This window comes from Triticum dicoccoides, chromosome 1A (genome assembly GCF_002162155.2).
Source record: "Triticum dicoccoides isolate Atlit2015 ecotype Zavitan chromosome 1A, WEW_v2.0, whole genome shotgun sequence".
In the NCBI taxonomy this organism is placed as follows: Eukaryota; Viridiplantae; Streptophyta; class Magnoliopsida; order Poales; family Poaceae; genus Triticum; species Triticum dicoccoides.
Window position 1 is genome coordinate 362,056,853 of NC_041380.1, and position 26,543 is coordinate 362,083,395.

The following is a 26,543-nucleotide window of genomic DNA, read 5'->3' on the forward strand; positions in this document are numbered from 1 at the left end:
TCCAGGATACGGCACAACGAAGACACAGGCGCAGACGTGCAGCAGGGACCCGCTCCAAGGATTCTTTTCAGATTAAGACCCTGCGTAAACCTTTTTTACTGTCTCTTGTTGATACATATCCACCGCATTCTCAGCACAGTTGAGAAGTATGTTGGCGTCTTGGCATGTGGCCACATCAGAATAATGCACGTACCTAGACACAAGGGGTTTCTTACGAAGGGCACTATTTGGGCCCGGTTTATACCTTAAAGACCTAATACCTTAGGGAGTGTTCGGCGTCGCGAGTTTGGCCTTATATGCATCAGCTCCGAATCTTTGTCTTTGGTCAAATGTTGGGTTTGCCCGGCTCCTGTGTTGTGGTGCCTTATGTTTCGCTTTACCGGCTAAGGTAGCGCCACGAGAACTACTACGATTGTGCCCTGGTTCATCCGGACGAGCACCTCAGTAGAGAAAGCCGAAAACTGACTGTCATGATATAGCGTGAGACCGGTCAACCACTCGGTGACCTATCGGAATGTTAGAATTCCTCCGCCTTAACGAAGGGCCGTTTCCCGGCCAGGCATGTACGCACCCCGCGATCGGGAGAGTGCGGAGCCACCAGGGGCTATCTAGTAGCCCCACTGTCAAACTCCTATGGCTAAGTGAAAGTGTTAAAGCATATAGTCCGGTTGCCTCGCTCGCTACGCTATCACCTCCTTAATAGGACCAAGACGTTGGGTTAAGTGTGAACATGCGTTTTTTGCGAGCACCCCCGCATTTTATGCGTGGGGGTTTAAGCCGACGACTGCAATCTTTCAGGTTATACACAAGTATACATAAACGGCCGCACAGGAGGCATCATACTACTTTCAGGCAAAAGTATAAAAATAACCTTATAAAAAATTCATAAAAGCATTGTGCTTACAATGAGAATACATATCACTCAAACATAATATTTTTTGAGCATTGGGCCTCTATCAAACGAGCACCCTCGAGAACCTCCTCGAAATAGTGTTCGGCAGCCACCCGACCTATGGCTGAACCCTGCGCCGCAACAGTGGTAGCGTCCATCTCCGCCTAGTATGCTTTAACACGGGCAAGGGCCATCCGTGAGCCTTCTATGCACGCCGACCTCTTCATCGCATTAATGCGCAGCACCGCATCAAGGAACTGTTGCACTAAGCTAAAATAGCTATTCGGCTTTGGCCTTTCCGGCCATAGCTGATCCACAACGGACCTCATGGCGAGTCCGGATAACCTATTCAGTTCGGCCCATTCGGCTAGCTGGTCAGTCAATGAAAGCAGACGCTCTGGAATGTGGAATTGCGTCTAGAACAGCTTGTCCACTTCACGATCTATCTGACCTTGGAAGTACTTGGCTGCATCGGCAGCGCTCGCTGCCAAATCCATATACGCATCTGCCGAACTCCATAGCCGATCCAGAGGGGCATATTGGGGATCTCCGAACTTCCTCCGTAACATGAAGGGTTTCCCAGCCGCAATATGCCCGGCTCCCCACAGCTCCTCCTTCTTCGCTCTCATAGCAGAACGGGTGTCTTTGTCTACCGCCGCGGCCTTCTCAAGGTCCGTTGCCTTCACTCGGTTTTCTTTCTCAAGGACCCGGCAACGGTCGGCGGTGTCTTTTAATTCTACGGCCATCTTGGCCATCTTCTCCTGGCTCTTGCAATGTGCGGCCTTCTCGGCTTTCAACTCTTCGGTCGCCTTCAAAGCAGCCGCATTACTAATCCTCGCTTGTTCCTTGGCTCGGGCAAGTTCCGCCCACAAGGCTTCCATGGTGGCAGCTCCATCTGCAGTCACAACATATTAAAGATACTAGCATTATGCTGCTCTTACTATGTGGCGTTCACCGGATAATAACACTTACCCTGTGCCTCATCAAGCCTCTTGTTAACAAGCTCGATGTTGGCGTCTGTCGCATCCAGTTGCCGTTTTAATTGGGCAAACTCCCTAGTCCGGCTAGCCACCGGAGCTCCCACCACCTGCACATAGAGGCAGTTTGGTTATTGCCTGGGAATATGATCCTCTGTTCGCCACCGTTCTCGACGACAACCAGAGTCTCAGGGGCTACTATCTACACATGGCACACCTAACATGTGCAGTACTATCACATATTATCTCACATACCTCAAAGCCTGTCAATAGACTCATAAAGGCTTCATGTAATCCGCTTTCAGAGGACGAGATTCTCTCCATCACCGTACCCATCAGCGTACGGTGCTCTTCTGAGATGGCTGCTCGCCCCACCAACTCCCTCAGAACGTCCGACCGCACACCAAACGGTGTCGGACTCTTTCGTTCGGGGGTCTACGGGGTTATCTTATGGCCTCACCGGATCCGGAGAGGCCCTCCGCGATGACACTTCGGGGTCGCCCGCTTCTGGAGCGGAGGAGTCTGGGGGAGGCGTTTCGCTCTCCATCATCTCTGGAAGAAGATCCCCCAAAGACGAGCTCATTTGAGAGGGGCTGAGGCCCGAACTACAAGATAGATGTGGTGGTTATTTTATCAGAGGAACAAGATAGCATACCCTTACTATTAAAATATTTTGGATCACTTATGACTCGTTGGAGGGATGACCCCCCCGCGGACTCTGTGCGGCAAAAACACCCCCCAAGGCAGGACCCTCAGTGGGAGACCTCTTCTCCCGTTTGGAGGCTTCGGCTTCCGGATCCTCGGAAGCAGTCCTTTTCCTCCCCCGATCATCCTCCTTCATGGAGACGCTTGTTCCCTCGGTTGGAGCGGATAGCGATGGGGGCCTGCGTCCGCCCGTATTATCTCCCTCGGTATCTTCCTTCAAGGGCTCCGGGCAAGGTGCGACCTCGAGCATCTTCTCTAATACCGGATTTTCCAAACCCTCAGGGAGGGGGGCCAAACACCGAATCATCTTCGCCTTTGTTAGCCAATCCTGGTCAAAAGGCGAACTCTCAGAAATAACTTTGAATAAAAGACAGCGTGTTCGGCTAGGGGATTTCTTACTTGTTCGGTGGCGCGGTTACTGCTCAGGTCCACGTCCTTGGTGATATCCGGACATTCCACTTGAGGTCCGAAGAATGACTTGTACATCTCCTCGTGCGTCAGGCCGAGGAAACTTTGAATGGCACGTGGTCCCTCTGGGTTGAACTCCCACAAGCGCAGGGGCTGGCGTTTGCAAGGCTGGACTTGACGAACCAGCATAACTTGTATTAACGCAACCAAATTAAAATCTCCCTCAAAGAGATCTCGGATGCGGCTTTGCAGTATAGGCACGTCCTTGGCTGGACCCCAGCTCAGACCCCTGCTAATCCATGACATCAGTTGTGGTGGGGGGCCTGGGCGGAAAGCGGGAGCGGCCGCCCACTTGGCACTTCTAGGAGCCGTGACGTAAAACCACTCCCGTTGCCATAATTCGGACACCACTGGAAAGGAGCCTTTCAGCCATGGAGCTCCTGCCATCTTGCCTATTGATGCACCTCTGCATGCTGCATGTTGCCCCTCGATCATCTTCGGTTGTACTTCAAAGGTCTTGAGCCACAGACCGAAGTGAGGGGTCACACGGAGGAAGGCCTCACACACGACAATAAATGTCGTGATGTGGAGAAAGGAGTCCGGAGCTAGATCGTGGAAATCTAGCCCGTAATAGAACATCAAGCCCCTGACGAAGGGATCTAGAGTGAGGCCTAGACCTCAGAGGAAGTGGGAGATGAACACAACATTCTCGTTGGGTTCGGGAGTAGGGACGACCTGCCCTCGAGCAGGCAGCTAATGCGAAACCTCGACAGTCAGGTATCTGGCCTCCCTCAACTTCTTAATGTCCTCTTCTGTCACAAAGGAGGGCATCCATCGGCCTTGAAGGCTGGATCCGAACATGATTGAAGATCCGGAGCACCTAACCTGGGCTTTGGGTGTTAGAACTCGAGGCAGGGGAAGGGTTTGGTTGAGCACGAGAGGAAAAAAGCGAAAACCTTGTCCCCTTATAAAGAGGGTGAATATCAAGCGTCCTCTCTGTAGCCGTTTGGGACTTGCCTATAATCTAGGGGTCCTAGACACGATTGGGTTACCCACGACCGCATTAATGAGAATCCCGTAATTAGGGGAACACGATCTCCGCTTCGGCAAGGCGTGTCAAGAAACCGCCTCACGTTATGTGTGGAGCTGGTTAAGAGAAACGGTTCGAATAATCATCGGGCCATGACATGACATCATGCTGTCAAAACAAGCCAGCAAATTAGATCTGTGAAAAAATTATTCTCTCTGCGGTGGAATGTGGAACTTATTTTGTAGGGTCGGACACTATCCTTGTGTTCAAATTCTTCTGTAATGTATTCGGGGAAGGAACCCGCCTTGCAATGTCGAAGACAACTGCGCACCGGACTCATCGTCATTAAAGCCTGGTTCAGGGGCTACTGAGGGAGTCCTGGATTAGGGGGTCTCCGGACAGCCGGACTATCTCCATTGGCCGGACTGTTAGACTATGAAGATACAAGATTGAAGACTTCGTCTCGTGTCCGGATGGGACTCTACTTGGCGTGGAAGGCAAGCTAGGCAATACGTATATGGATATCTCCTCCTTTGTAACCGACCTTGTGTAACCCTAACCCTCTCCGGTGTCTATATAAATCGAAGGGTTTTAGTCCGTAGGACAACAATCATAACATACAATCATACCATAGGCTAGCTTCTAGGGTTTAGCCTCTCTGATCTCGTGGTAGATCTACTCTTGTAACACCCATATCTTCAATATTAATCAAGCAGGACGTAGGGTTTTATCTCCATCAAGAGGGCCCGAACCTGGGCAAAATTTCGTGTCCCTTGCCTCCTGTTACCATCCGGCCTAGACGCACAGTTCGGGACCCCCTACCCGAGATCCGCCGATTTTGACACCGACAGCAATGTACTCCAATGGATCAAAGTTGCTAGCTGAACTTGGGGCAGGGTAGTCATGATATCTCCAACTGGCGACAAGATGCACTATGTGATGCAGATTACGTATACATACTCCAATAACACTGCCCAGTACGAAGCTCAGATAAGTGGTGGGATGCGGAGTCGGATGTTGCCGTGGCGATTGACGGTGAACTCGAGAGTGCCGAAGAAGAGGGTTCGATCTAGGGTGGGTGGCGCGGGTTGGTGTAGAGCTAGCTTGTTTCATCCGCGGCGAAGGTGATGGAGCCAAAGGTGATACTTTGGCCCAGTGCAAAGTAGTCGCCATGGAGTTGAGATTCAATCTGGTTTCGATCTCCCTGATGGTACGAAAAACTGTTAGTAGTCTCAGTCGGATGGAGCGTGTGGCCGGAAGTACCAAAATGGAATGCACACAAGGAATTTACTTAGGTTCGGGGCCTCATCATGAATGCAATACCTTGCTCATGCTTTTGCTTTGACTGGTGTGGGGACAAATGCCTCGTGTGAGAGGGTTGCAATATGTGTAGAAATGTCTCTATGAAGCTATGACTGGATGTCAGATGCCTCAAACTACACCTATGTCTCGCCTTGTAAAGGGGGTGAGTCCTAGAGTTACGAGGTTTGCTAACCATCGTAGAGCCCTGATCTGGTGAGGGCTTCTTGACTTGCATGCCAAGATGAAGATCGGGTGAGAGCTTCCCATGCGACGAGAGGCCTTTGCCACACCTTCGTCTGTTGGGCCCTGAGGCCAGCCCATTTACGGGCCTCCGGATGGGCTAACCCTGATTCAATATACCGCAAGTGTTGTCGTCGACACGTACGAGTACAATTGGATTACTTATCCTTCAAAAAAATTTATTTAATGCCCTTTATATACAATTGGATTACTTATCCTTCAAAAACTTTTATTTAATGCCCTTTATATATACCTAATGTAGTCGTATCTAAAGAAGACACGTCACCTTGTGCTTGTAAATACCTCCATCATAGTGAAATTATGCCTTGATGTGTCTCTGTTTTCTTTCTCTGTGTGTGCGCATATGATGTGTCTCTGTTTACTATACGTGAGGGTTTTCCACATAACTTTTTTTTACATTTGAGCTTGGCATTTGGTGGTTAGTGCCAATGCTCACTACAATCGCTACTAGTCCTCTTAGAGCATCTACAGTCACATATGACAATATAACCCTTAAACACTTGGGGACGCGCCGCGTCCACAAGCAATGCGGGCATGCCTTAAATTTCGCTTCTTGCATCCAGACATCTCATACTAAATTCTTATATCCATACAAAGACACGCAAAAGAAAGTAGAACCTACGTACTATGTCGATCCTAGCTACTCCTCATCGAAGATCACGACGATCTCCATGCCCAGCTCCGGCAGCATGGGTGGCAGCTGCAGCTTTGGCCTCCTCCGCCTCTATCTCCGCATCGAGCTCGGCGAAGAGCCCGTCGGACTCCGCCTGCTCCCCGCTAGAGGAACTCCCGGTTGGTCTCCACATAGGCCTCATTCTGGATGGACTCCAGGATGGCCTGCTGCTCTGCCATCTCGTCGGACTAGGTGACAGTGAACTCTGCCTTCGACTGCTCCATGTTGAATGTCGACACCTGCTGGTCCGGCTCCTCCACCTCCATCGAAGCCATCTCCTCCTCCTCCTCCTCTTCCCCCGATTGCTCTTCCTCCTCCTCCGGCTCTGGCGAGTCCGGAGGATGCCCGACAGCGATGCGGGCGACAAGCGCAGCTTGCCTCACGCGGATCACCTGCTGGATCTCGTAGCGGGGCTTAGGCGTCAGCATGGCGTAGTAGGTGATCTTGCTCCGGACCATGGCGGAGTGCCGGAGCGTGGGCGGAGCGTCTGAACGTGGGCAGAGCGCCGTAGCGGGAGAGGGAGGAGGTGGATGGGCTCGAACTGGCGGCACAAAGAGGGGGGAGGGGATGGTTAGGGTTGCGGGACGCCGGCGGGCTTAAATAGCCGGATTTGGTCTTGGGCGGTGAGCAGGAGCGGCGTTCACACCGCGGCAACGGACGCGGCGTCCGTCGAATCGCCGGATTTCCGGGTGTTTCCGACTGGGTCCCCTTCGTCAGTTCGACGTGGCGGGCGTGCCCGGACACGCCCGGGAGCCCGATATTTGGGTTGGATATGGAAGGTGCTGATCAGTCCAGACGTCTGAGGCCCGGTTGAGGCGTCCGTCTGGATCGAAAAAATATGACCGATGGTGACCGGATGATCCGCCCGGGCGTATGAGACGGGTCTGAGAGGTTCGGATGTAGATGCTCTTAGGTAATGTATCACTAGCTGGACGCATCTAGATGCACTCACTCACTGTCAAGAGCTCAAAATCAAGCGGGCCCAACAGCAAGCAAGCCACAACAGTTCTTTTCCCTCAAAAATGATGATGGGGCAGACTAGTAACGCCAGCCAGTGATTATCGTGCACATGTTTGTCGTGCGACCCCTGTGATGATAGAGAGAGGGGGTGAAAGCTGAGAGGAGGATTGGATTGGCTCGGCACACACATTCGTTGAATCCATCCGTCGACATGATCTACCCAATTTAATTTTCCTACAGCGAGGAATCACGGGTTCAGAAAGAAAGAAAGCCGATTGGCCCTCCCTGCCTGGTTCAACGTCACCTCCGAGCACCAACGACCGTTCCACGTAGCCCACTTGCATTTTCTCTTGGCAATTAGCAAAAGCTGGGTGAGGTTCACAGGTAAAATCATGACAATTATTTACCCGTCGTTTTCTGATAAACAAACAAACAGGAAAGGAGAAAGGCGTGTTCCAGCTGTGTGTGCACATGGCGAAGGGGCCCCAAGCACGTGACGACAACGCCACTCCACGATGAAAATAAAATACTCGGCAAATTCCAGAGTGGGTCGCCTCCGCCGTGCACGCACCGCGCGAGCAAAACGTGTGCTCGGGCCCGGCGCCACCAGCGAAGCTTCCACCGCCCGGCTCATCCGTCATGCCGTTAAATCCAATCAATCGATGACCGTTTGCTTGGCTATGCTTCACGGACGCACTTGATAGCGCACAGCCCTTGATCACGCGTTTAGATATACTAATCTATCACTAAAGTCTGCAAAATGTACCCGAGTGTGTCTGAGTACGAGGTCCGAGGTTTAAACTGCGATTTTATTTCCAAAACAAGTACGGTATTTTCCATTCCATTACTTTCACGACGAAAATACAAGGTCCGGTAATAGAAATTATAGAGGATAAACAAGTTTGACACACTAATGAGAAACCCGGTGTTCCTTGTCAATTAGCGCATAGCCCTTGATCACAATGTTTTGATATTATTTATCTCGCTCTAAATTCTGCAGAATGTACCCGAGTGTGTGTGAGTACGAGCTCCGAGGTTTAAACTGTGTTTTTATTTCCAAGCCAGTTATTTCCCTTTACATTGCTTTCACGACAAAAAATACAAGGTCTGCTAATAGAAACTATATAGGAGGGACAAGTTCGACACGGTAATGAGAAACCTAATGTACCTCGTACTCACGCAAAAATTAACACTACATGGTTTCTCGCAAAAATTAACACGAAACCCCATTAGCACCGGAGATAGCTACGGGGATGGTTCCAACCGGCAGAAGCAACATAGTTCGCGAGGGGACTAACAACTGATGAACACTCCACTGTCCAACCTCCTTCGCTGGTTCTCATGCTAGGCTTGGTGTTGGAACTACACAAGCACTATATACATTTCACGATGAGATACATTTTGTTATGTTTGGACACAAGATAAATTATGTTTTATTTTTAATTTACCTCTCACTAAATCCTGAAAAATGTTTCCGAGTGCGTGTGAGTATGAGCTCTGAGGTTTAAACTTTAGTTTTATTTCAAAACCAGTTATTTCGCTTTACATTACGTTCACGGCGAAAATACAAGGTCTGGTAACAGAAATGAGATAGGAGAAACAAGTTCGGCACACTAATGAGAAACCCGACATGCCTCGTCAACGTGTGCGAGAAACTTGACATGAAAACCCATTAGCTCCAGACATAACCACGGGACATGGCCACGGGGATGGCTCCAACCGACAGAAATGACGGAGTCGTGAGGGGACTAACACTTGATGCACACTCCACCGCCCAACTTGTGTTGTTGGTTTTCATGCTATGCTTGGCGTTGGAACTACGCAAACAGTAGATAGATTTCATGAGGGGATACATTCCGTTATATTTGGACATGAGATACATTTTGTTTTACTTATAATTTACCTCTCACTGAATTCTACCAAATGTAGTCAAGTGTGTCTGAGTACGAGCTTCAAAGTTTGATTTTATGTCCAAAGCAGGTATTTCCATTTCCATTAGTTTCATCACATGAATATAAAGTGTTGTAACATAAATTAGACAAGGGGAAAAGAATGAAATAAACAAGTTTGATACGGTAATGAGAAACCAGATGTTCCTATTCCGAGAGAAACTACGTCATGAAAACCCATTGGCGCCACACATAGCTACAATGACAATTCCAACACTCGGAAATGGCAAAGTTGCAAGAGGACTAACATATGATCTAAACTCTGATATGGGTAGTCGATTTTCGTGACTCCACCGCCAAGCTCTATTGCATGGTTCCCATGCTATGTTTGGCATTGCTACAACCCAAACTCTAAGATTGTTGCCAAGATTATAGTTGTCTTACTATTCTCATCCATGGATATATTTGGACACGGGCTATATTACAAATTAATTGTAAGAAAATCACATGTCTGGTTTGAGTGTGACCTAATTATCTAGGTAAAACGAATGGACATGTCCTAAGCTTTATGATGGAACCAGGCAATAACAAAGAGCATTGCCAAGTGTGTTCTATTGTTGCAATAAGGCATTTATAAGCTACAGGTTGCCCTTTTAATGAAAGAATGAAGAGTGAGTAGCTCAAACCTGATGGATCGGGTTATACATCCAATTTCCGTGCATGCACTAATAATCTACGAATATACAAATGCTTTCCTAATAACTGGTAGAGCATGTGACGAGTGAGCGTATCATTTTGCACTTGGAACCCAAAACCTCCACCACCTCAAAGCACCACTAAGCGTTTTCCTTGTTATTGAGAAACCCGATGTTCCTCTTTAATACATTGAGTACAAGCTCTGAGGTTTAACTATAACTTTATTTCCAAACAAGGTATTTTCATTTCCATATACTTTCATAACGAAAAATACAAGTTCTCCCAAGGGGGGAACAGAAAAAACAAGTTCGGCACGCTAAGGCCTTCCACCATGTGATGGATGTCATACTTCTGAAAAGTATGCCACGCAGGCATCGATGCCAAGTGAAAAACTTTTGGCACCGCACTCACAGCGTGGGATAATTTGGCACCGCCTGCAGACTGACCCACATGTACTATAAACAAAGGGAAGCAAATCAATCAACCAACTACCAGCGTCTTCCTCTCATACACATGCCCATTTTTTATCCGTGAATAGATTTGGCGCCGGAGCAAGTGCATGCTCCGATGCCCTGAAATTATTTTGGGGCACCGAGTTGGCAACGGAGGGCATCGATGCCAAATGCCTGAAAACTGAATTTGGCACCTCTTTTGGCCTACATAGTGGAGGGCCTAATGAGAAACCCAACGCACCTCGTTAATTTGTGCGAGAAACGAAACGAAAAACCATCAGCACCAGAAATAACTACGACGACAGTTCCAACAGGCAGAACCGACGGAGTTGCGAGAGGACTAACAGCTGATGCACCGAGACAATTTTCGTCACTCCACCGCCCAACCTCTCTCTGTTGGCATGTTTGGCGTAGGAACTACGCAGACGCAAAAATGTTTCTCTCTTCACGTGCCTTAATAATGCACACGCTTCTTGACCAACGGGCAATAGAGCATGTGACGAGTGGGCGTAGCATTTTGCACCTGGAATCCAAAACCCCCCACGACGACGAGGCAGCACCAACAGTTTTCTACTAGCAACACTGATTACGGATCAGCATCATGAATGAAAGCACAAGAGTAATCGTAGTGAGAAGTCGACAACGACCCACCAACGGCACCCTCTCACTTTCCCGCTTGTTTATCACGGCCTCCAGATCGCCAAATCAAATCATCAAAGGATAAACAAATAAACTAAAGAAACGCACAGGAGGAAATGGAAAAAAGGAACACGATGCGGGCCTCGCTAAACACGTGAAAACGGACGGCCCAGATTTGCGGCAGGTGTTAAACGATCCGATCCATCCGTCACGTTGGCGAGACAGCGACCTCCTTTGTTTCTTTGTCGTCGCTGTGCCTGCCGCGTGGGTCCAGGCTCGCTTGGTCAGTGGTGGCTGCACGTGGGCCAGCTCGAGTGGAGTGAATCGAGGCATCCGGCCATGGCCATGGTGGTTGATGGTGCAGGGTGGGAGGTCAACGGTCAAACAAGCCGGCTGGACCGGGCGCTAGCAGCCACTATGCCTCACTTGAGCTGAGCAGCTCATGCTGTCCCCGTGCATCCTTTCTCTTTATTTTCAGGTGGCACTTTTCTTCCTGGGTTTTTCGATTATTTTGCTGATTTAGCTTCGTTCTGAATAAATGGTGTTTTTACAGCTAAATATACATACGGATATGTAACATCAGATTTCACGTAAACTGCTTTGGAAACATTAGGCGGCGGCAGGAGTTGCACCGCATATGATCGGATGGCACCAAAACGAGCAAACTTTGAGAGGCTATGCACAAAGCACCACAACCTAAAGTGTACCTTTTCTACCTAGAGCCTGCAACGCAAAGCTGGAACGCCGGTGACATGTCTTTCCTTCATGCCTATGAACGGTCGTTGTTTAATCCTGCTGCTACAGACCTTCTTCTTGCTTGCATGCTTTTCCCCATGATATTGGCTAGCCTGCTTGATCCAATGCACGATAGCTCTTTCTTTTCTATGGACAAACTTGCTAGTACTTTGTTTTGTATTCAAAAGAACATCTCATTGGTGTTATTTTTGCACAAACTAACGGTCGTATACTCTCGCTCTCCGGTCGCCCGACTATGCTTCCTTCAAAATCTGCCTTACTTGCCTCGTTCTCACTTGGGTTTTTTCATACCGTGATTGCAGAAGTCCACAAGTCCCAAGTAGAAATTGGAAGTGCATTATCACTAGTACCAAATATATAATACAGTGCAACATGATTTAATTTCTTCATGGGAAAAACGATTCACTGCATACCAATCAAGGACGATGTAAATGTGAATTGTGGCGAACCAACCTGTGGTTGGATGGTTAAAGAGACTGTAGTATTCGTAGCCCACCAGGATTCAAATCCCGGTGCTCGCATTTATTTCAAGATTTCCGGCAATGCGCATTCAGTGGGAGGTGGCTACGGTGACTTCGTAAATTTCAAGATGATATGCCGGCTCAGTCTTTCGAGGGTGCTCATAAGGGTAGTGTGTACGTGTGTGCGTTCATAGGGATGAGTGCATGCGCGTGTATATGAGTGCTTGCGTCTGTACTGTGTTAAAAAACACTACAAATTTACCCCACAATACAGAAATTTCTGCTCGAAAATGTGAATTGTACAATATAGAAATACCATAGTTATTTACAAAAAAAACAGCCATATGCTATGGCCCTTCGGTCGCCCCGCTATGCTTCCATTGAAATCTGACTTATTTGCCCCATTCCAACTTGTGACTCTTTTTCCATACCATGATTGTAAAGTTCTTAATTCACTGATAGAAATTTGAAAGTTCATCATTATCACTACCCAATAATACATTGCAATGCGTTTTTATCTGTTTGTAGGCGAGGCAAGATTCACCGCATACCAACTAAGGATGTCGTAAATGCAAATTAACATGACCCAAAAATACCACTCATTTACATAGAGAAATCTAAAGGTCACTTGCTCTGGATCTTCGGTCACCCCGCTATGCTTTAGGAATCAAATTATTGGTCATGTTCCCCACTTACGACTCCACCGTGATTGTAAAGTCCTTAATTCATCGGCACAAATTTGGAAGTGCATTATAGTTTATCACTAACAAATATTACGGTCAGCCGGAAGTTTATCTCTTTGTATGATAATCAATACACAACATACCAACTAAGGACGTCACAAGTGTAAATTAACATGACCCCAAAATACCACACTCATTTAGAAATCTAATGCTTACATGCTCTGGATCTCCACTCGCCTTGCCATGCTTTCACTGAGAATTAGATTATTCTTTTCATTCACACTTGCGACTCTACCGTGATTGTAAAGTCCTTAATTCGCCGGCAGAAATTTGGAAGTGTTTTATCACTACCAAAATATGATGCAATGTGATTTATATCTCTTCATATGGTGGTGATTCACAACATACCAGCTAAGAACACCGTAAATAACACCACCCAAAAACACCGCACCCAATTATGGAAAGAAATCTAACGGTCGTATGCATTGGATCTTGGATTGACCCGCTATGCTTCCACTAGGAACAGGCTTATTTCGTCTTGTACCCACTTGCAACTCTATCATGATTGTAAAGTCCTTAATTCGCCGCTAGAAATTTGAAAGTGCATTATAAATACCAAATAAGGTGGAACAACATGATTTTATCTTTTCGTGTGAGAAGTGATTCTGAGTATACCAGCTAACATGACCCAAGAATACTACACTCATTATCAGAAAGAAATCTAAAGGTTATCCCGCTATGCTTCCATTGAGAATCGGCTTATTCCTCTTGTTACCACTTGCGACTCTCCCGCGATCGCAGAGTCGTTAAATTCACGGACAAAAATTCGGAAATCCATTATTGCTACCAAATGATACAACACACCGTGATTTTATCTCTTCATAGGGGAAGCGATTCACCACATATCTGCTAAGGACGCCATAAATGCGAATCAACATGACCCAAAAATATCACCCAGTTACGGTAAAAGAAATCTAACGGTCATATGCTTTGGATCATCAGTATCCCCGTTCTGCCTCCACTACTATAGACTTATTCACCGTGTTTAATTTGCTCCCAAAAATTTGGGAAGTGCATGATCACCACCAAATAATATGATGAAAATGCGATCTTATCTTTTTGTAAGAGAAGTGAATCACTGTGTACCAGTTAAGGACGTCATAAATGTGAACTAACACGACCCAAAGATACCACCCTCATTTACAAAAAAGTAATCTAACGGTCACATGCTTTGGATCTTCGGTCGCCCCCCTATGCTTCCAGTGAAATTTTGCTTGTTTACCCAGTCCTCCCTTGCGACTCTTTTTCGTGCCGTGATTGGAAAATACCCCCTTTATTTCTAAATATAAATCCTTTTATAGAGATTCCAATAGAAAGTACATACATATGTACATAGAAAGATTGTAGAGTATAGATTCACTCATTTTGCTTTGTATGTAGTCCCTTATTGAAAACTCTAGAAAGACTTATTTAGGAATGGAGGGAGTATTTGTTTGAGGGACACATAATTGAAAAGATATAACTCATTCACACAGATAAAACCCACAATAGAATAAGTCACTGGTGGCTGACAGGCGGGCCCATCCATACTGGATACCCCAAAGCAGGGGAGGCTAAATCCGATGGATGGGTTAAATCGGTCACTGACAACCCGGGCCCTCGCTCGAGACAGGAGGCTACGAGCACGGCGGTCACCCCAAAATTCGGGCAGCCAAGCAAGGAGGAGGAAAGAGAGAAGAAACGGCAGCTGCTGCAAGAACAGCAGCGCAGCACAATCAGTGCAGTGATTCCCCTATTTTACCCCGGGCAGCTAAATAAGCAGCGGGGGAGCGAGCGACGCATCGGCGGGCGGAGACGTCGACGGCGACCAAACCCGCACAATTTACTACTTTGGGCCTCGCCCCCCGTCTTTCCTCACCACCAATCCATTCCCACCTTTCCCATCTCCCCCTCCCCACCCTCCCCCCGCGCTTGCTTTCTCTCCCTCCCATCCATTCCCCTTCCTCCCCCTCCCCGGACCCCGGCCCCGGCCCCGGCCCGATGAACCTGTGGACGGACGACAACGCCTCCATGATGGAGGCCTTCATGGCCTCCGCCGACATGCCGGCCTTCCCCTGGGGCGCGGCGGCCACCCCGCCGCCGCCGGCCGCCGTGCCGCAGCAGCCGGCCTTCAACCAGGACACGCTGCAGCAGCGCCTGCAGGCCATCATCGAGGGCTCCAGGGAGACCTGGACCTACGCCATCTTCTGGCAGTCCTCCACCGACGCCGGCGCCTCGCTCCTCGGCTGGGGCGACGGCTACTACAAGGGCTGCGACGACGCCGACAAGCGCCGCCAGCAGCCCACCCCGGCCTCCGCCGCCGAGCAGGAGCACCGCAAGCGCGTCCTCCGGGAGCTCAACTCGCTCATAGCCGGGGGAGGCGCCGCCGCGCCCGACGAGGCCGTCGAGGAGGAGGTCACGGACACCGAGTGGTTCTTCCTCGTCTCCATGACCCAGTCCTTCCCCAACGGGATGGGCTTGCCGGGCCAGGCGCTCTTCGCCGGCCAGCCCACCTGGATCGCCACGGGGCTCGCCAGCGCGCCCTGCGAGCGGGCCAGGCAGGCCTACACCTTCGGCCTCCGCACCATGGTCTGCATCCCCCTCGGCACCGGCGTGCTCGAGCTAGGCGCCACCGAGGTCATCTTCCAGACCAACGATAGCTTGGGGAGGATCCGCTCGCTCTTCAACCTCAACGGCGGAGGAGGGGGCTCTGGATCTTGGCCGCCCATCGCCCCGCCGCCCCAGGAGGCGGAGACGGATCCGTCCGTGCTCTGGCTCGCCGACGCGCCGGCCGGGGACATGAAGGAGTCGCCGCCGTCCGTCGAGATCTCCGTCTCCAAGCCGCCGCAGCCACAGCCGCCGCAGATCCATCAGTTCGAGAACGGGAGCACCAGCACGCTCACGGAGAACCCCGGCCTCTCCGTGCACGCGCAGCAGCCTCCGCCGCAGCAGGCGGCCGCGTCGGCGCAGAGGCAGAACCAGCACCAGCTCCAGCATCAGCACCAGCTCCAGCTCCAGCACCAGCACAATCAGGGTCCTTTCCGCCGGGAGCTCAATTTCTCAGATTTCGCGTCCAACGCATCCGTCACGGTGACCCCGCCTTTCTTCAAGCCTGAGTCTGGTGAGATCCTAAACTTTGGCGCTGACAGCACCAGCCGGAGGAACCCTTCGCCGGCACCCCCCGCCGCGACGGCCAGCCTCACCACCGCGCCGGGGAGCCTCTTCTCCCAGCACACGGCGACTGTGACGGCCCCATCAAACGACGCCAAGAACAACCCGAAGCGGTCCATGGAGGCCACCTCCCGCGCGAGCAACACCAACCACCACCAGACCGCGACAGCCAACGAGGGGATGCTGTCCTTCTCGTCGGCGCCGACGACGCGGCCGTCCACCGGCACGGGCGCACCAGCCAAGTCGGAGTCCGACCACTCAGACCTGGAGGCGTCGGTCCGCGAGGTGGAGAGCAGCCGCGTGGTGCCTCCGCCGGAGGAGAAGCGGCCGCGCAAGCGCGGGCGCAAGCCGGCGAACGGGCGCGAGGAGCCCCTGAACCACGTGGAGGCGGAGCGGCAGCGGCGAGAGAAGCTGAACCAGCGGTTCTACGCGCTCCGCGCCGTGGTGCCCAACGTGTCCAAGATGGACAAGGCCTCGCTGCTCGGCGACGCCATCTCCTACATCAACGAGCTTCGCGGCAAGATGACGGCGCTGGAGTCGGACAAGGAGACGCTCCATTCCCAAATCGAGGCGCTCAAGAAGGAGCGCGACGCCCGGCCGGCCGCGCCGTCGTCGGGGATGCACGACAACGGGGCGCGGTGCCACGCGGTGGAGATCGAGGCCAAGATCCTGGGGCTGGAGGCGATGATCCGCGTGCAGTGCCACAAGCGCAACCACCCGGCGGCGAAGCTGATGACGGCGCTGCGGGAGCTGGACCTGGACGTGTACCACGCCAGCGTCTCGGTGGTGAAGGACATCATGATCCAGCAGGTGGCGGTGAAGATGGCCACCCGGGTCTACTCCCAGGACCAGCTCAACGCGGCGCTCTACGGCCGCCTCGCCGAGCCGGGCACCGCGATGCAAATCCGGTAATGACCGAACTCCATCCACCAGGTAGTAGCAATGAAACCGTGATCCTATTACTCACCACCGTATGATCGGCGTCGTCGTCGTCGCCGCCGTCGTTATAGCCCGATGGACATCGAGATGGAGAAAGAAGGCGACGATCGTGCCATGTTGTTGTTGTAAAATCTCTCTTTAGGAGGATGGATGGATGGATGCATGTGTACATCATCATCATCATCATCATCATCATCATCATCATCATCTTGTTGTGTTTTTGCAAGTAGTGTGTTAGCAGAACGAAGCGCCGGATCCGTCGTTGTTAATTACTGTATCTCATGACCCTGTGATCGACGACGGTGTATCGTCGGCGTAGTGCTGTTGAACTGAAACTGTATATAGGACAAAGATGGATTGCCCGTCGCCGTTCTCCTCTAGTGTTGTTGTTGCTGTTGTGTGTATGCATGCATCGCTTCTCGTCTTGGCAGAGCGAGCGAGCATGGATGATTGATATGGTATCGCTTGCAAAATGAAATGGATCGGGCGTTCTTTTTTATCTGCTCGTATGCTTCTTGATTGTGTCCTCATCTTGTGCAACTTGGCTAAGAGAAGGCGAAGTGGAGGTGGGGGGCATGTGATTTGGGTTGGTAGACCTCGACATCATAGGCACATTGGCAACACCATCATAGGCACATTGGCAACACTGGCAGAAGAAGAGAAGGATTAGCGAGGAAGGATGGAGAGGAGAGGAGAGGAGAGGCAAAGCAAGACGTAAGCTGCTCTTGGCAGAACAAAAGGTAACAAGGAGAGGGAAACCCGTGGGGCCCGTCCTTCCTTGGCAAGGAGAAGAGAAGTGGATGAGGATTGAGGAGGAGGGAGGGAGGGGACACGAGTAGCGTGCGGCTTTTCTTCTTCTTTCATTCAGGCTTAACGAACCAGGCAGACAGACATTGTTGGCGACAAGAAGGCAGGCCTACTGTTTGGCGCTGCCTCTCCACATGTCGATGCCACCACCTGATCCATGTCGAGACTCGCCTAATTTTGTTGTACCCTGGTTATTTCTTTGTTTCTTTTGCAGCTAATATAAGTTTCCACAGGCGATAATAAAAGTTTTAATCGGCAAAATTAGCAAGAAGCACCAGTGGTCTAGTGGTAGAATAGTACCCTGCCACGGTACAGACCCCGGTTCGATTCCCGGCTGGTGCATCCTTCTTTTTTTCTACTTTTTTCTCAAGTAAAAGAAGATCAGTTTTCCAAATGCTACGACAAAGCCATGTAAGACAGTCCCTAATCCCGACACTTACTATTTGGCTTCCAGTTATGAGATTTTTCCGAATCTTGCAACTTTTTTTCTACTTTTTTTTCAAGTAAAAGAAAATCAGTTTTCCAAATGCTACGACAAAGCCATGTAAGACAGTCCCTAATCCCGACACTTACTATTGGGCTTTCAGTTATGAGATTTTTCCGAATCTTGCAATTTTAACAAAATGTTTTTTTAGGGAATTTTAGCAAAATGTTTGTGAGGTGAGAAGATGATCATTGAATGTTTATTGACAAGTTAAGATGTTATTAAAACTAGTGTCTTCCTGAAAAAAAAACTAGTGTCTTCCTGATGTGGGAGGCGAGACCAATATGCTCCAACTTATTTATCGTTCTTCTCTTACTCGTCCTACCCTACACCTTCTACGGGATATTTGTCATTCTTCTCTTACTCGTCCTTCCCTACACCTTCTACTTGTAGTTTCTTCGTCAACCCATTCCATTGGCGCCAACCAGCACCACGTTGACATTAGTACGTTCGTCAGCGACGCCTCATCTTCTTCCTCCTCATTCCTCGCCAGATTTAGTTCTTGTTCTTAGTTATTTTCTAGAATACTCTTTCTTTCTTTTTTTCTTTATTTTTTGGAACACCTCTTTCCTTTTCCAACATCATGGTTCACTTGGCCGCTTTAATTATTTTCCCTTTTTCTTCTTAAAACACTCTTCCTTTCTTCTATAGCATGAACCACATGGCCAATGTAGTGTCGTGTTGTCCTCGCCCGTGAACGTTTCGACAATCGTCGGCGTGTGGACATCCCGATCATGGCATCCTCCATGGTGTCGTGCACGGCGTCGCTTTGCAGGGGAGCACATATGTGTACACAATAAGAAAAAATATATGTTATTTTTGTTGTATCGGGAAACTTGTGATTGTCAATTAATAGTAGAGATAATGATAACAATAAATGACATACTGCGCAGGATTAGCAACTTGTTATTGAGGAATATCTGATTTTGTTTTGAAAGGTTATCAAGAAAAATCTTATGTCTGTCTTTTAGGAGGGCGATCTAACATATATGGTGCGACTTCTGAATTCTTAATTACCTATTATTTATGTGATTGAATTAAATCAGCACTGCCAAAGCAAGCACGAAACAAGATCTCCCCTTTAATGTGAAGGAAATATGCCCTAGAGGCAATAATAAAGTTATTATTTATTTCCTTATTTCATGATAAATGTTTATTATTCATGTTAGAATTGTATTGACCGGAAAAATAATACATGTGTGAATACATAGACAAATAGAGTGTCACTAGTTTGCCTCTACTTGACTAGCTCGTTGAATCAATGATGGTTATGTTTCCTAACCATAGACATGAGTTGTCATTTGATTAACGGGATCACATCATTAGAGAATGATGTGATTGACTTGACCCATCCATTAGCTTAGCACGATGATCGTTTCGTTTGTTGCTATTGCTTTCTTCATGACTTATACATGTTCCTATAACTATGAGATTATGCAATTTCCGAGTACCGGAGGAACACTTTGTGTGCCACCAAACGTCACAACGTAACTGAGTGATTATAAAGGTGCTCTACAGGTGTCTCCAATGGTTATTGCTGAGTTGGCATAGATCGAGATTAGAATTTGTCACTCCGATTGTCGGAGAGGTATCTATGGGCCCTCTCGGTAATGCACATCACTATAAGTCTTGCAAGCATTGTGACTAATGAGTTAGTTGCGGGATGATGTATTATGGAACGAGTAAAGAGACTTGCCGATAACGAGATTGAACTAGGTATAAGGATACCGACGATCGAATCTTGGGCAAGTAATATACCGATGACAAAGGGAACAATGCATGTTGTTATGCGGTTTGGCCGATAAAGATCTTCGTAGAATATGTAGGAACCAATATGAGCATCCAGGTTCCGCTATTGGTTATTGACCGAAGATGAGTCTCGCTCATGTCTACATAGTTCTCGAACCCATAGGGTCCGCACGCTTAACGTTCTGTGATGATTTGTATTATGAGTTATGTGATTTGATGACCGAAGTTTGTTCGGAGTCCCAGATGAGATCGGGGACATGACGAGGAGTCTCGAAATGGTCGAGACGTAAAAATCGATATATTGGAAGGCTATATTCATGTAACACCCCGGATGTAACTTTCCAAATTTGTACTCCAACTCTTGCCGTTTCCGGCGTTAAGTTATTTTATTTTCTCAGGTTCGGGTTTTTGTCTTCGTGTGTTGTTGTCGTTGTCATGCATCTCATATCATGTCATCATGTGCATTGCATTTGCATACATGTTCATCTCATGCATTCGAGCAGTTTCCCCGTTGTCCGTTTTGCATTCCGGCGCTTCGTTCTCCTCCGGTGGTCATTTCTACCTTTCTTTTGTGTGTGGGGATTAAACATTTCCGGATTGGACAGAGACTTGTCAAGCGGCCTTGGCTTACTACCGGTAGACCGCCTGTCAAGTTTCGTATCATTTGGACTTCGTTTGATACTCCAACGGTTAACCGAGGGACCGAAAAGGCCTCGTGTGTGTTGCAGCCCAACACCCCTCCAATTTGGCCCAAAACCCACCTAACTCTGCTCCATCATCTAGAGCGTTCGACCACGAACGCGTGGCCGAAAACCGCACCTCATTTGGACTCTCCTAGCTCCCTCTAGGCCTATAAATAGGTCCTCCTCGAAAATCTCGGACCCCCTCCCCCAAACCCTAAAAAATCCGTCTCCGCCGCCGCCGGACGTGTCCGGACGGAGCCGGACAACGTACGGATCGCACAACCGCGTGCCACGTGGCACCTCCGTCGCCAGCCGCCGCCGCGGCCCGGAAGCCCAGCGCCTGCCCCCGAGGGCCCGCTCCCTCGCCCCGCCTCCTCGCGCCCGAGGCGCCGCCCGGCCGGAGCGCGCCGCCCGCCGCCGCCGCCTCGACCTCCGCCGCGCCGCCTCGCCTCCACCTCGCTGGCCGAGCTCGCCGCGCCGCCCCAGGCCGAGCTTGCCCGCGCCGCCCAACGCCGCCACCGGCCGTGCCCGGAACCCGCGCCGGCGACCACCCCGGCCGTCTCCTCCTCCACGCCAAGGCCCCGGCCGCCGCCGTCCTCGTCTTCCCCGGCGAGCAGCGCCGCGACCTCATTTTGCATGCAGATCTAGATCCGTGAACAGTAAACCCTAGAGGTTGTTTTTCTTCTGTCCCGAAACTCCAGATCCAAGTGCTGTTGTTCATAGCCTCGTAACTTTGCATCCGTAGCTCCGGTTCATGCATATAGCATATCAAAATGTTCATCTCAGAGAGTACATCATTTTATTCCATTGCATCATTTGCATTTGAGTTCATCTCGATGCCCAAAATGCTGTTAGAAGAGGGCTACTTGAGTTAATTGTCAGATCTGCTACTCCATTTAGAGTTTTGTCATTTTTGCCATGATTGTTGTGTGCATGATACGCCCTGATGCTCTACATATGTTTTGTTAAGGGTTTTTTCATTTTTCCAGAGATGCAACCCATGTATTTTTGTGATGTGTGTGGTGACTAGTGCAAGCTTGCAAAGTGAGGCACTTGATAATTCTGTTTTCAGGGACTTAGCAATTCCACTAAGTCCTTGAGCTGTTTATCTCATGATGCCATATGTTCATGTTGTTTCCTAATGATCCGTGCCTCTTTTGAGGATGATCAGTAAGGATGTTTTGTTAATATTGTAGTGCTCTATCCATCCATGTCATTGTTTGCAATTATTGAGCACCCTAGCTTGAGTCAATCGAGCTCTACTTTTGCTACTTTGTGAATCTGGGCAGATTGTCAACTTGTTTGCAATTTTGCCGATGTTGTTGTAGTTGATCCGTGCATGCTATGTTATTGTTCTTGCCATGTCTAGCTTGAATTTTGTGTATTCTTGATGGGTGTATGCTTAGTTTGTCATGCCTTGCTCCGTAGTGAGTTCATCGAGCTCGTAAACATGCCTACTTGTTATCTGTTTCAGCATGTGCCAGTTTTCACTAAGTCTGAGAACTGATTATGTTTTTGCCATGTTCACATGCTTGCAATTGTATTTTCTGATCCCTTTTGGCTCAAGGTCACTAAGGGACTTTTGTTAAGCTCTTTGAGTAGCTCCATGCCATGCTTTACTTTGCCATGTTCAGGTCCTGTAGCATGTAGTTTTGTTGCTCCAAAGAGGGCTATCTGATCTGAAATTTCAGACAAGTGTTAATTTCACTAAGTCTGAGATCTGTTTACCATATGCAGTTTTGCCATGCTTGTTTGAACCTGTTAACGGATGAATTGGCCGTAGCTCAGTGCTAGACTTTTGTTAAGCATCTTGAATGCATCCCTGCCATATATTTTGTTGTCATGTTTGGGTGCTGTAGCATGTTCATCTCATTGCATTTAGATGGCTACTTGCTGTAAATCGCAGACCGGTGTCATATTTGAATCGCTTGCCATTTCCAAACCGTAACTCCGATTCTGGCGTTCTTTATATCGTTTTCAAGCGATTTCATCTCATCTTTCCAGTGGCACACTTGAATTTCCAAGTTGAGGCCAGGTTCATGCATTCCCTGTCACATCTTGCATAAGCATCCCGCATTGCATCCCGCATAGCATACCATGTTTGCATCTTATTGTTTGAGCTTGTACGTGGTTGATTGTATCCTTGTTGCTTGTTTGTCTTGTTTGGGTAGAGCCGGGAGACGAGTTCGCTAACGAGGAGCCCGTTGAGTTTGCTTTCGAGGATCCAGTCAACTCTGACAGCTTTGCAGGCAAGATGATCATACCCTCGAAATCACTACTATCTTTGTTATGCTAGTTTGCTCGCTCTTTTGCTATGCCAATGCTACGATGCCTACCACTTGCTTTCAAGCCTCCCAAATTGCCATGTCAAACCTCTAACCCACCATGTCCTAGCAAACCGTTGATTAGCTATGTTACCGCTTTGCTCAGCCCCTCTTATAGCGTTGCTAGTTGCAGGTGAAGATTGGAGGCCGTTCCTTGTTGGAACATTTATTTACTTGTTGGGATATCATTATATTGCCATGTTATTTAAATGCATCTATATACTTGGTGAAGGGTGGAAGGCTCGGCCTCTCGCCTAGTGTTTTGTTCCACTCTTGCCGCCCTAGTTTCCGTCATATCGGTGTTTTGTTCCCGGATTTTGCGTTCCTTACGCGGTTGGGTTATAATGGGAACCCCTTGATAGTTCGCCTTGATTAAAGCTTTTCCAGCAATGCCCAACCTTGGTTTTACCATTTTCCACCTAGCCTCTTTTTCCCTTGGGTTTCCGGAGCCCGAGGGTCATCTTATTTTAGCCCCCCCGGGCCAGTGCTCCTCTGAGTGTTGGTCCAACCGAGCGATGTCCGGGGATACCAGGGGCAACTCTGGGCTGGCCTACCAGACGTCTTGCTCATCCGGTGTGCCCTGAGAACGAGATATGTGCAGCTCCTATCGGGATTTGTCGGCACATCTGGGTGGTGTTGCTGGTCTTGTTTTAACCTGTCGAAGTGTCTTGAAGAACCGAGATACCGAGTCTGATCGGAACGTCTTGGGAGGAGGTCTATTCCTTCGTTGACCGTGAGAGCTTGTCATGGGCTAAGTTGGGACTCCCCTGCAGGGATTTGAACTTTCGAAAGCCGTGCCCGCGGTTATGGGCAAATGGGAATTTGTTAATGTTCGGTTGTAGATAACTTGAACCTTAACTTAATTAAAAAGAATCAACTGAGTGTGTTACCGTGATGGCCTCTTCTCGGCGGAGTCTGGGAAGTGGACACCATGTTGGAGTAATGTTTGCACAGGTTGTCCTCTAGTTTCTTGCTCGCGCTTTGCCTCCTCTTCTCGCTCTCTTTTGCGAATAAGTTAGTCACCATATATGCTAGTCGCTTGCTGCAGCTCCACTTATATTTACCTTACCCTACCTATAAGCTTAAATAGTCTTGATCGCGAGGGTGCAAGATTGCTGAGTCCTTGTGGCTCATAGAGTACTATTACACCAGATGCAGGTCCAGATGATTCCGCTCCAGGTGATGCGCTCGAGCTCAAGTGGGAGTTTGACGAGGACTCTCAACGTTACTATGTTTCCTTTCCTGATGATCAGTAGTGGTGCCCAGTTGGGGGTGATCGGGACCGTGTCGCATGTTGGGTTATCTTCTATTTTGGCGCCGTAGTCGGGCCATGAGTGTTTGGATGATGTAATGTTATTTATGTACCTTGATTGACGTGGCGAGTGTAAGCCAACTATGTTATCCCTTTTATTATCTATATTATATGGGATGTTTGTGATGATTACCTGACTTGCGACATATGCCTTCCATGCGATTATGCCTCTAAGTCGTGCCTCGACACGTGGGAGATATAGTCGCATCGAGGGTGTTACAATTCAGACATCGGAAAGGTTCCGAGTGATTCGAGTATTTTTTGGAGTACCGAAGAGTTACGGGAATTCGTATTGGGCCTTAATGGGCCATACGGGAAAGGAGAACAAGGCCTCAAGGGTGGCCGCGCCCCTTCCCCATGGACTAGTCCGAATTGGACTAGGGAAAGGGGCCGCCCCCTTCCTTCCTTCTCCTTCTCCCTTCCCTTTTTCCTATACCATGTAGGAGGTGGAATCCTACTAGGACTAGGAAGTCCTAGTAGGACTCCACACTTTGGGCGCGCTCTATGAGGGCAGGCCTCCTCCTTCCTCCATCCTTTATATACGTGGCCAGGGGGCACCCCATAGACACACAAGTTGATCATTGATCCCTTAGCCGTGTGCGGTGCCCCCCTCCACCATAATACACCTCGGTCATATCATCCTAGTGCTTAGGGAAAGCCCTGCGACGGTAGCATCATCATCACCGTCATCACGCCGTCGTGCTGACGAAGCTCTCCCTCGACACTCAGCCGGATCGAGAGTTCGTGGGACGTCACCGAGCCGAACATGTGCAGATCGCGGAGGTGCCGTACTTTTGGTACTAGGATCAGTCGACCGTGACAACGTACGACTACATCAACCGTGTTTTCATAACGCTTCCGCTTACGGTCTACGAAGGTACGTGGACAACACTCTTCCCCTCTCATTGCTATGCATCACCATGATCTTGCGTGTGCGTAGGAATTTTTTTGAAATTACTACGTTCCCCAATAGTGGCATCTGAGCCAGGTTTATGCGTAGATGTTATATGCACGAGTAGAACACAAGTGAGTTGTGGGCGATACAAGTCATACTTTGGTTCGGCGGTATTGTTGGATGAAGCGGCCTAGACCGACATTATGCGTACGCTTACGCGAGACTGGTTCTACCGACGTGCTTTGCATACATGTGGCTGGCGGGTGTCAGTTTCTCCAACTTTAGTTGAACCGAGTGTGACTACGCCCGGTCCTTGTTGAAGGTTAAAACAACACTAACTTGACGAAATATCGTTGTGGTTTTGATGCATAGGTAAGAACAGTTCTTGCTCAGCCCGTAGCAGCCACGTAAAACTTGCAACAATAAAGTAGAGGACGTCTAACTTGTTTTTGCAGGGCATGTTGTGATGTGATATGGTCAAGACATGATGACATATAAGTTGTTATATGAGATGATCATGTTTGGTTGAAGTTATCGGCAACTGGCAGAAGCCTTATGGTTGTCTCTTTATTGCATAAGATGCAAGCGCCAAATAATTGCTTTACTTTATCGCTATGCGATAGCAATAGTTGGCGAGATGACCATGTGACGACACATTGATAGAGATCAAGATGTTGGAGATCATGGTGTCATGCCGGTGACGATAGAGATCATGACGGTACTTTGGAGATGGAGATCAAAGGCGCAAGATGATCATGGCCATATCATGTCACATATTTTGATTGCATATGATGTTTATCCTTTATGCATCTGATCTTTCCGAGCACTAGACGGATGGGCCAGCGGGCGACAGGGCGGGCGACAGGGCGCCCGCACGCGCGCGTGACCGAGGCGGCACAGCCCATCGCCGTCGGTGATCGCCGGCACGTCGGCGGCCGGTTTTGGGCCCTTGCCGGTTCCGACGAGGACGATGCGGACGACGATGGGGATGCGACCCCGGCGTCTTCTCCACCATCACCGACGCCTTCAGATCTCATTTTTGAGTTTTTAATGCAGGTTACACCGAAGATGAAGTGGCAATGACAATCGACCGTGTTTTGCCATCGGACGATCCGACACGAATCAGGCTTCACACCGGCGAGAAGAATGAGATGATCCGACGCGTAGTTCATCGAAGAACGGCGGCGATGGCACTCAAACCTTGGAAGGGTACCCTCCCTAAGGCGAGTCTTCCAAATCTTACGCTTTTCGACATGATTAGGCCGGAGTCGTGGATTACTGTTAAGAAAAGGAAGAAAGTGAAGCGGATGGGAGTTTGTCCGGCGCCGGCAGCGACCGCGATGTCCGCCCCATCGA

At 49.2% G+C, this 26,543-nt stretch overlaps 1 protein-coding gene and 1 non-coding gene across 2 annotated transcripts; both read left to right on the forward strand.

Moving 5' to 3' along the window:
* Positions 1 to 14,657: 14,657 nt before the first annotated feature.
* On the forward strand, positions 14,658 to 17,432 carry LOC119273107 (transcription factor MYC2-like). The gene has a single exon (XM_037554396.1). The coding sequence runs from the start codon at positions 14,825 to 14,827 to the stop codon at positions 16,904 to 16,906; it is 2,082 nt and encodes a 693-aa protein (XP_037410293.1). The 5' UTR covers positions 14,658 to 14,824; the 3' UTR covers positions 16,907 to 17,432.
* A 579-nt stretch (positions 17,433 to 18,011) lies between these two features.
* TRNAG-GCC lies at positions 18,012 to 18,082 on the forward strand. The gene has a single exon. It is a non-coding gene; the product is annotated as a tRNA-Gly (tRNA).
* The last annotated feature ends 8,461 nt before the right edge of the window (positions 18,083 to 26,543 follow it).